Consider the following 10,763-nt stretch of genomic DNA (forward strand, 5'->3'; position numbering starts at 1 on the left):
TTATTTTGGTCTTTTTGAGAAAGGGTCTCTCTGTAGCCCCAGCTGGCCTGGAATTCACTATGTAGACCAGGCTGGCCTTGAACTCACAGAGATCTGTCTGCCTTTGCCTCCCAAGGGCGTAATTTTTTTTTTTTTTAAATCTCATGAGCATGAGTGTTTTTGCATGCATGTGAGTGAACCCATGTCATACGATGCCTGTGGGGACCCGAAGAAGGTGTCAGATGCCCTGGAACTGGAGTTAAGGAAGGGTGTTAGCTGCCTTGTGGGTACTGGGAACCAAACCCAGGTCCTCTGGAAAAGCAGTAAGTGCTCTTTACTGCTAAGCCAAAAACATCATGAAACACAGTAATAATGAAAACACAGGAAAGCAACAATTTTGGGAACTCAACTGAAATCCAACTAAAAATTCTTATTTGTTATAGCACTATTATTTTTCAAAGTATTTTAAGCATAGCTTTAAAAAAAGTGAAGCAAGCACTGGAAATAATTTTTACTGTAACTTCTATGGGAATTACTTTGACCCTCTAATAACTTAAATAAGAACTAAATAACTTTCAGAAGTTAAAATAAATTTAGGAGCTAAGTGAAAGCTATGCCAGTGTATAGCTTTAATATTTAATATTCAGTACTCATCTACTTTGTCATGTAACTTTGTTTAACCATTTATTATAAAGGAGCAAAAACCAGAAGTTACTGCTTAGTCCTTTTAGAATAAGCTAATCTGAAGTCTTAAAATATGAGTCTACAGAAGCTCACAGACTTGAAATGTCAAGTTTGATATCGCCTAGTCTAATGTGAACGGTTAACAACCAGCTGAAGACTGCAGCCAGAAGGCACTGAGCACGAGGCCCTGTTGTGACTCCCTCAGGGTGGAAGCATTGCGTCCGGTAAGGAAAAGCTCACTTACTTGCTGTGCTCGTCACATTCCTCCCCAAAGTGTTAGTGTTGTTATCACTGCTGCTTCGGCTTAGATTCATGTTGTTCGTGGCATTAGTCCGTGCTATGTTCGCCACTCTCCTTACAAAACTCTCCAAGCTAGATGTTTCTCTTGAGGACAGGTTAGGTACACTTGCACTAGAGCTCATTGGGGCCCCAGCAGCCAGCAAGGAACTCACTGACAATCTGTTACTTGCTGAAGAACTAAGGGGTCGTGGTGAAGCTGCTTCTTTATTAGTTAATTCAGATACTGAACTAACGTCAGGAGAGCTAACACTGACAATCCCCATGGATATTGCACTAGACTCCCCAGAAGCACGAGCAGAACTATCAGGGCCTAGCTTCCTTTCGGCATTCTCACTTCCCGTTTCCGCTGTCAGGGTGTTGGTGCTTGCACTGGAAGACGACCCTACTTCTGTTTGAGGGACGTTTTCAGCAGATGAAAGAACGACAACTGGTTCATGGACATCAGCTCCTGAAACTACACTGTGTTCCATTACAATGTCTGATCTCCGCTCCGTTCTGGTCGAACCCAAGCTGATGTCGCTGCTACTGGCCACGCTACACACAGAACTGCTGCTTCCTTTCCTACTTGAGGAGCCTGCAGCAGCAGATGTCTTGTCTGCACAGTTGTTTTTCACCAAGCTGCTCCATGACTGCGTTGTGCCTGAAACAGTGGATGAAACAGGTTTGGGTGATGCCACTGTATCAGGGTCGTACCCTGGTGCAAGCTTGAGGTCAAATTTTCCTTCTGCGCCCATACGGTAAGAGTTTGAGCCACCAGCATCCCAGGTGACATCAATCCAGCCTGGAAAGGGACAGGAGTTTGTGAGACCCGGCAGAAAGCAGACAGGAGCGTGTCAGACAGAAGCTCCACAACACGGGATCGGCTTTTCATCCCTGCACTTCTCTGAATCTCTAACCATTTATGGTCTGAAAACTAAAAGATCAATTTTCTGGCCTCGAATCAATTAAAATACTATCTCTAAGATTAGTCTATCTGAAAGTCTGTATTATTTAACTTATGATAAAATTACTGAACATAGGTTTGCCTTGGAAAGCTTTAAAATTCTTCCTTTTATTTCACTTATTTCTGAACTGCCTTAGTGGTGATATTTAATAACAATGTAACAGATATTTACATCTACTCTGCTAAAAGGAAGAATTTTTTTTTTTTTTTTAATGGTGCTGGACGATGGAACCCAGGGCCTGGCACACATAGGCACTAAGCTACACCCCCAACCACTGGAAATATTTAGAAATTTAAAAATACTAATACAAATGGTAAAATACTGCTATTTCAACAAGTAAATGAACATTTTGAATGTTAAATATGACCATGTGATCAAATGTTCTTCTAGAAAGAAACACTAGCTTACCATTAATTTCTAAGGTTTAACTAATCCTAAAAAAATGACATAAAACATTTCTATGTCACTTACAGAAATTTTAGGCTCCTTAGCTCAAATAAAATACTAACTTGGTATTTCAGTTGTGTTCTCAAAGTTTAGTAAGCTACTTATTATCTTTTGATTTTTAACAGATCGATGAGCACAAAGAAATTTTTGAAACAAAATTTAAAAGTTGAGCTCTTTTAGAATTTATGTTCCAATGACATGTAAAAAGAACAAGCAAAATATTTAATCTATATTCACTTATATTTAGAAAAGGATGTTCTACAACCACACACACTAAATTACTACGTGTACGAGGAAGTGCAGAGGATAGTGCTGAACAACCTATAGGTCATCCGCATGAGTCCTTTCAAAGAAAAACCGACTGCCAAATCCACCTAAGAGGCTGAGACAGTACCCAAATTTGAATTTTGTGTTTGTTTTCACTGAGTAACAAAGCACCTTTACAAATATGCAGAATAAGTAAATTAATGGCTAGCTCTACCCATTCACAGGCACTTCAGAAGAGACACGAATATAACCAATACAACACGGAAATATACTAAAAAGTATAAACCATTTATACGAGGTTTGCGAAACCTTCTGGTAGAACTAAGAAAGGGTAAACATACTACACCTAAATATACCTAAAACTCTCAACTTCTCCTATGTCCAAAAAAACAAAAAGAAAGGGTTAGCAAAGATTACCTATTCTCAGAAATGGCTGGTCTAAGTGCTTGAAAGCTAAGAACTCTCTCTGACATACGTTTCTTTCCTTTTGTATTCTTTTTCTGTCTTCTGAGACAAGGTTTTCCTGTACCCACAGCTTCTCAGGAGCTCACTATGTAGATTAGGCTGGCCTCACTCTCACAGAGATCCGCCTGTCTCTGTCTCCTGAGTGCTAGAATTAAAGGCATATGCCAGCATCCCTGGCTTCTCTGACATGAGTTTTAAGCCAAAAATTAATTACAGCATTTGAAGGCTCAGAAGCACAAGCCTTTCTTGAGTGCTAAATTCTGAATTAACACTCTTTCTTATGCAGGTGTTTCAGTTGGCTCCATCCGGAGAAAATGAACTGTGCTCCCATTTGCCCATATCATCCTCTTACAAGACACATGCTTCAAGATCCAAATAATTTATAAGAGAATATGAACTCATTAACAAGTATCATCAAGTCACCTAAAAATGATGCTTTAAATATCTTAACTAAATGGTACTATTACCATTTCAACTATTATTGGTATTTATAAATCTTATCTCACTGTAAACCTGCTTTGTGTTTTTTTTTTTTTTTTTTTTTTTTTTTTTTTTTTTAAAAAAAAAAAAAAAAAAAAGAGGACGATAAATCTTTCACTGTGATATATCAAAATAAGCCTCCCCAGTGCTGGGATTAAAGGCGTGCGCCACCATGCCCGGCAAACCTACTTTTAATATTAGCAATTTGCAATGAGGGTTCAATGCTATAAAATGTGTTTAGTAATGTAATCTTCAAAGAAAAGAAACAAAAACAGTAAGATTACATATTTATTAAAATTACTTAAGCAAACAAATACCTTTATCACATAAAAGTGAATACATTCTAAAATTAAAATTAAACGTTAATTATTTTTCTACTTTTATTTTTAGGTCTCTAGCCTAAGCTGGCCTATGTAGCTGACGATGACTTCGAAATTCTGACTCTCCTCTCTCTACTCCTGGGAAATGAATGGATTGCAGGTGTATAACACTAGGCCCATGTTTAATGCAATGCTGGGGAATAAGAATAAGCTCAGGGCCTTGTGCATGCAAGCACTCTACCAATCGAGATGCATCCCTAGCTCCATAACCATCATTATTAAAGCTCTTTAAATATTTGGTAACAAGGTAAGAAGATGAACAGTTTATATTTTTTTAGTTCTAGGCAAAACTGTTAAGAATGAAGTCCCTACTCTTAAGCAAATCATATACAAATAAATCACTCTTTAAAAATTATAAGAAGAAAGTTAGGAAGTTTAGGAGTTAGTAGCAGTTGATTATGTGGGTAAGGACTTCCACTAAATCTATAGCATCAAGGGTTAAAATCTTACTAAAGATGGAAAATTTTTAAATTATTTTTTTATGTATATGAGTGTATTGCCTATATGTATGTAAGTATACCCATGTCATGCAATGGGAGAAGAGGTCAGAAGAAGGCATCAGATCCCCTGGAACTGGAGCTATGGATGGTTGTTAGCCATCATGTGGGTGCTGGGAATTAAACCTGGGCCCTCTACAAAAGCAGCCAGTGCTGTCAACCACTGAGCCATCTCTCGAGCCCCTAAAGATGGCAATTAAAACTCCCCTCCAGAAGGTGGTAAACTAAGCAACACTGAAATAGCCATGATCTAGTAAAGGATCAAGAGGCTATAGTTCTTGTTCCATGCTTTATTTAAAAATGAGTGAAACAGACTAGGCATAGTGTTGCACACCTTTAATCCTAGCACTGGGGAGGCAGAGGCGGATCTCTGTGAGTTCAAGGCCAGCCTGGTCTACGTAGTGAGTTCCAGGACAGCTGGGGCTACAGGGAGACCCTGTCTCAAAAAGACCAAAAAAAAGGAGTAAGACACTAATCCTTTTCCTTCCACGTGCCTTTAATACAGTAAAAAGGTATTGCCCGAATCCCCTGATAATAACAAGAAAAAAAAAAAAAGATACAAAATTAAAATCAAGACTCCAAGACAATGAGAACCAAAGAACAGAAGAATGTATACTGAAGGTATTCAATTTATACTAGCTTGGTAACCACTTAAAAATGTTAGCAAATAGTTTCTAGTCAAAAGCCAGGAACAAAAACTTTCCATTTCTAAATAAATCACTTTTTCATTTTCATGAGAAATCATTATCCAGTTCTTCCACAAATGTCTGATCTGTTTGTATGATCTATAAATTATTCCAAGACAAAGGAAACCTTTTATCACTTAGGCGCATGACTCCAACACCCCGAGCACTAGCTAAGCACCCACTCACCGTTGTGCAACTCTCCCGTGACGGTACCCTCTCCCTGCGGGCTGCCGTCCTGGTCTCGCCACTTCCAGTCAAGGCCTCTGATAACCCGTGCTCCTGGAACCATGTACTTCAGAACCTGTGAGCGTACCAGGCGTCTCTGTCTTCTGAGATTAGCTTCTGCTTCCTTAGCTGCTTTCCCTGTGACAACAATTACAAGTATAAGCCAAACCACATCTGGGAAGCACTGTCTTCGCAGAAAGTCAGAAAAGCCTCATGTCTTTCATTACCTAGCTGGTCTTCACAGACTCCATTTACAGTGCCATAAAGTTCCAATCCAGACAGTGAGAGGTAGTGTGTCTGCCCACTGGCATTCTTCCCCATCTGCTTCACCCTCACATGTCGCCACCCTTGTTTTTCATCCTTTGCTGGATCAAGTGGCCAGGTTGCAGTTGACCTGTAAATGTACAAATACACATTAGAGGAAAAGGTTCTTAAAACTCCCAATTTTAAAAAGAAATCATATTCACTCAACAAATCATTACAACAATGGAAAAAACATTAAATGTGAAATTTCAAATATATAGCAATAGAAAGACAATGCTCAGAAGGAAAAGAAATATACTTTAAAAATGAAGTTTCTTTGTAAATTCTTGCAAAGTTTTAAATGTATTAAAATTCTTAACTTTAAAGCTTAAAAAGCTTGAAAACAATACCTATTAATCCTAATTACAAGAAGCTCCTTTTATAATATATCAAATGCAGAAAGCAATTTAGAATTTTTAAAAATCTCTTTTGATTCGTGTATTTCTATGTGTACAAGTGCTTTGCCTGCATGCATTTAACTGCACTGTGTGTCTGCAATGCCCAGGGAAGCCAGAAGAGGGCATCAGATCCCCTGGAACTAGAGTTACAGAATGCTGTTAGCCACCATGTGGGTGCTGGGAACCAAATCTGGGTCCTCTGCAAGAGCAGCCAGTGCTCTTAACTGTTGAGCCATCTCTCCAGCCATAGAAGAACAAAGTTTTGTTTTTGTTTGATACAGTGTCTCACTGTATAGCCCTAGCTGGCCTGAACTTACTATGTAGACCAGGCTATCCTCAATCTCACAGAGAGCTGACTGCCTCTGCCTGCTGAGTGCTCGAACTAAAGCCATCGTGTCTGGCTTAGAAGAACTAGCTTTTACGGCATGTAATAATGAAATAATATATCAACTATGGGGTAGCTCAGCTTAGCACGTGCAAGGCCCTGTGTTCAATTCTTAGCCCCTCAATACACAAAAAATTCACACCCACACATCCACATTCACACAGAAAGACAGAGGGAAAAAAAGGATTCATAAAAATAAGAAAATTTGGGGCCTAGAGAGACAGCTCAGCAGTTAAGAGCACTGACTGCTCTTACAGAGGACGGGGGTTCGATTCCCAGCACCCACAGTGGCTAACCATCCCCAAAACTCTAGGTTCCAGGGGAATCCAATGCCGCCTTCTAACCTCCACAGGCACTGCATGATGCAAGTGCACTTACACATACAGACAACACACTCATACACATAAAATAAATAATATTTAAAAAAAAAAAAAAGAAAATTTTAAGTCAGCCACAACTCTATATGCAATAGCCACTACTAATTTGTGGAACAGGCGTATGTCTTATGTGACTATACAGACTTTTAGAGTTTGGATTCTTTCTGTATTACACACAAACATAAATTTTTAAATAAATATGTCTAGCCTTCTAACAGTATTTAATCTAAACTATAAAAAAAAGTGTATGGCTTGGCATGGTGGCACATGCTTTAGTCCCAGCACTCAGGAGGTAGGGGCAGGCGAATCTCTGTGAGTTCAAGGCCAGTCTAGTCTACACGGTGAGTTACAGGACAGCTGGGGCTACAGAGAGACCCTGTTTCAAAAAAGACCAAAAAAAGTATATGAGTGTTTTGCCTCTGTGTGTGTGCACACGCGCGTGCATGCGCACGCACATGTGTTTGTGCACCATGTGTGCTCAGTGCCCAAGAAGTGAAGAGGTGTTTGATCCCCTGGAACTAGAGTTAAGGATGGGTGTTAACAGCCATGTGGGTGCTGGGAACCAAACCCAGGTCCTTTGAGCCATCTCTCCAGCTCCCTAACTGGAATTTTTTAAAAGAAAGTTTATTACATTATTTGAATTGGGGGACAGGGTTCTTTTTGAGACAGGGTCTCCCTGTAGCTCCAGCTGGCCTAGAGCTCACTATGTAGACTGGGCTGGCCTTGAACTCAGAGAGATCTGCCTCCAGAGTGCTGGGATTAAAGGCATACACCATCACATCCGGTTATTTCAATATTTTAAAATTACATTTTTATTCTTTATTTTGTGTGTATGTGTATGTATGTGGGCAAGAATATGCCATGTGGAGGTCAGGGAACAACTTGTGGGAGTCAGTTCTCTCATTCCATCAGGAGGGCCCTGGGGATCAAACTTGGGTCATCAGGCTTGGCAGCAAGTGCCTTTACTCACTGAGCCATCTTATAGGCCCATTAATTTGAACTTGAAAGTTTCAGTAAAACTAGAATTTCAAAGTTTCAATGTCTAAATTATAGATCAAATGTTTGTTTCAGAAAGAACATCTTGCTTCAATATTTCAGAAAATAGAGCTCTACAATATACAATTATACAAATAAACATAGCTCTTTACTGAATTTCCCAATTTGCAAAGACTCCTCAACTAACCCTGGTTCATTGAGACTGCAGTCATCAACATGGGTATACAAAGAAGTCCAGTTCTGTCCATCTTTGGATACCTGGAAAACCCAATTTCTCAGTGCAGATCTTCCATAACCACGAGCGTGACGAAGCGTATACGCTGAAGGTATCACCCAGACACCCAGATCTATGGCAAACCAGGCGTTCTTATCATCATTGCTGTGACAATTTAAAGCTGAATTATCACGACTTAGTATGTCTTCCAAGCGACCGTATGGTAGATTTCTTCCTTCTGAAGACGTGACTACTACAAGTCCATAGGCAGCAGGATTCACCCACTCATATGCAGTTCTACACAAAAACAAAGGGAGAAATCAACAATGCATTTGTTCATATTAGTATATGTTCATATATGACAAACTGGATTTGTTATACTAGTTCTTTTTTTTCTTTAATTTTTTCTTTTTGTCTTTTTGAGACAGAGTGTCCCTGTAGCCCCAGCTGTCCTGGAACTCACTATGTAGACCAGGCTGGCCTTGAACTCACAGAGATCTGCCTGCCTCTGCCTCCTGAGTGCTGGGATTAAAGGTGTGTGCCACCACGCCTGGTGTTATACTAGTTCTTAAATACAAAAACTGCAAGCCAGGAATGGTGTATACTCCTTTAATACCAGCACTTGGAAGGTAGAGGCAGGAGGATCAAGAGTTCAAGGTCATCCTTGGATACACAGCAAGGTGAAGGCCAATATGAGGTGTAGTCTTGAATTTAAAAAAAGATAAAATTCCTTAAAGTAGAGGGTACTCAGTGACTACTGATATTATTCTACTAACTTTCTTTCGCAAGTAAGCACTGTCACTCTAGCTTAAATAAAACGACTCACTTTGCATTTGTTCCAATCCAGTATATGATTCCATTTTCATCAAAATCATGCTGGTGTCGAAATATAAAATTTTGGCCTTCTCTTAATTTTCGAACAAAAACAAATGAAGATCGGTCAAAATCATACCACTGCTTTGCTACCTAAATCAAAGAAAATACAGACTTTCATCTTGGTAACTATTTTAAAGCACATTAGCCACTTTTCAACATTTTCAAAAGTCAACTGCTTTATTACAAATGCCTATTTAAAAATATTTCAAAAATAATCACCTAACAAAAGTACAAAGAAGCAATGAAAGATCCACTATCAGTAACAGAGTTAATTAAAGAACTTTTGCAGTGTTGGAACTGTACCCAGGACCTTACACATGCTAGGCAAATACTCTACCATTCAGTCATATTATCAAGCCAGAGTATTTTTCACCTACGATTTCACTAGTCAAAAAGCCTGGATTATCAAATGGTGACATAAGCATAGTAGAGAAAAACATTTAGAAGATAAATAAGACTGTTCTCTAAAACAGATTTCTAAAATTAGAATTAGTTTCAAACTCTATTATCATTAATTATGGATATGTATTTCCTGAACTACTATTCCACAGGATCAAACCAAAGTATAGAATGCTTCTCTCACAGCCCCTGCCTGACAGAAGCTCACCATTTTCAAGAGGTACTGTTCCAGGGATTCAACTGTAGCTAAGGGTTCCATCTTCAGCATTCTGCCAGTTCGATCTATCAATGCAGTTTCACCAGGTGCACGCTCCAAACGAAAGCGTAATCTTCTTGTAAGTATCTACATAAAAATCATCATTCTTCAGAAAATACCTTGTTTTTGTTAGAATTATAAAAACAACTCACTACATGAACACAATTGAGATTATAAAGTATAATCATAATGGAAAGATCATGCTAGGTGTGAAGGCACATCTGCAACGTCAGCACTTGGGACATTGAGGCAGGACTGTCACGAGCTTGAGGCCAGCCTGGTGACCAAAAGGACCTGATCTCAAAAACAAAAAACATGGTTTCTCTGGACCCCCCGCCCCCAACATGACCTGGAACTTGCTACGTAAGCCAGGCTGGCCTTGATCTCACAGAGATCCTCCTGTGTCTGCCTCCCAAATGCTGGGATTAAAAGCATGTGCCACCATGACCAGCCCAGCTCAGTTTTTCTTTTTTTTTTTAAATTTTATTTATTATTTTTATTTAATGTGTATGCATGTATTGCCTGCATGTAGGTAAGTGCACCTGTGTTGTACAATGCCCACAGAGGACAGAAGAGCTGTCGGATCCCCTGGGACTCTGCCATGTGGATGCTTGGATTCGAACCCAGGTCTTCTGCAAGAACAGTCAGCGTTTTTAACTGCTGAGCCATCTCTCCAGCCCCACATTATTTTTTTTAATTACATGGAGGCCATTGGATCCCCTGGAGCTGGAGTTACAGACAGTTGTTAGCTGCCATGTGGGTGCTGGGATTCAATCCTGGGTCTTCTGCAAGAACAACCAGTGTTCTTAACTGCTGCCAGCTCAGTTTTAGCTAATCAGCTTATTCCTTTACAGCTACTGCGTAGGTGATCTAGGGCTAATAAGCTTTTAATTTTACATTTATGCATTGATTATTTATTTAGCATGTGCACGTGTGTGCATAGGGGTACGTGCTGCTTTATCTGTGTGCATGCCCACCACATGAATGGACAGTAGAGAGCAATCTGTTGGAGCCATTCTCTTCCCACTACCTTCCCACTATGCGGGTTCCAGGGATCAAACTCGGGTTATCAGTCTTGACAACAAGCACCCTTATCCACTAAGCCACTCACTGGCTATAACGGTTAATTTAAAATGTCAGTCTGAGAGGACACCTTCCACTAAAGAACTGTCTAAATCAGGTTATTTGCGGGGGGGGGGGGGGGG

The 10,763-nt window shown here is 39.7% G+C and overlaps 1 protein-coding gene across 4 annotated transcripts in view; it reads right to left on the reverse strand.

The window, feature by feature from the left end:
- Hectd1 (HECT domain E3 ubiquitin protein ligase 1) overlaps positions 1 to 10,763 on the reverse strand; it is a 97,421-nt gene that overhangs the window by 30,436 nt on the left and 56,222 nt on the right. For 3 of the 4 annotated variants that reach the window (XM_008838803.3, XM_017799569.2, XM_008838802.3), the window contains exons 20-25: positions 9,511 to 9,645; positions 8,854 to 8,993; positions 8,001 to 8,324; positions 5,582 to 5,748; positions 5,316 to 5,492; positions 908 to 1,744 (exon numbers count right to left, since the gene is read on the reverse strand). In XM_008838803.3, the coding sequence (XP_008837025.1) occupies positions 908 to 1,744; positions 5,316 to 5,492; positions 5,582 to 5,748; positions 8,001 to 8,324; positions 8,854 to 8,993; positions 9,511 to 9,645 (1,780 nt within the window). The remainder of the gene's footprint in view (positions 1 to 907; positions 1,745 to 5,315; positions 5,493 to 5,581; positions 5,749 to 8,000; positions 8,325 to 8,853; positions 8,994 to 9,510; positions 9,646 to 10,763) is intronic. The other variant, XM_008838804.3, reaches the window with a different exon arrangement.

The sequence above is a fragment of the Nannospalax galili genome, unplaced genomic scaffold (assembly GCF_000622305.1).
Source record: "Nannospalax galili isolate Female #2095 unplaced genomic scaffold, S.galili_v1.0 scaffold1619, whole genome shotgun sequence".
Lineage (NCBI taxonomy): Eukaryota > Metazoa > Chordata > Mammalia > Rodentia > Spalacidae > Nannospalax > Nannospalax galili.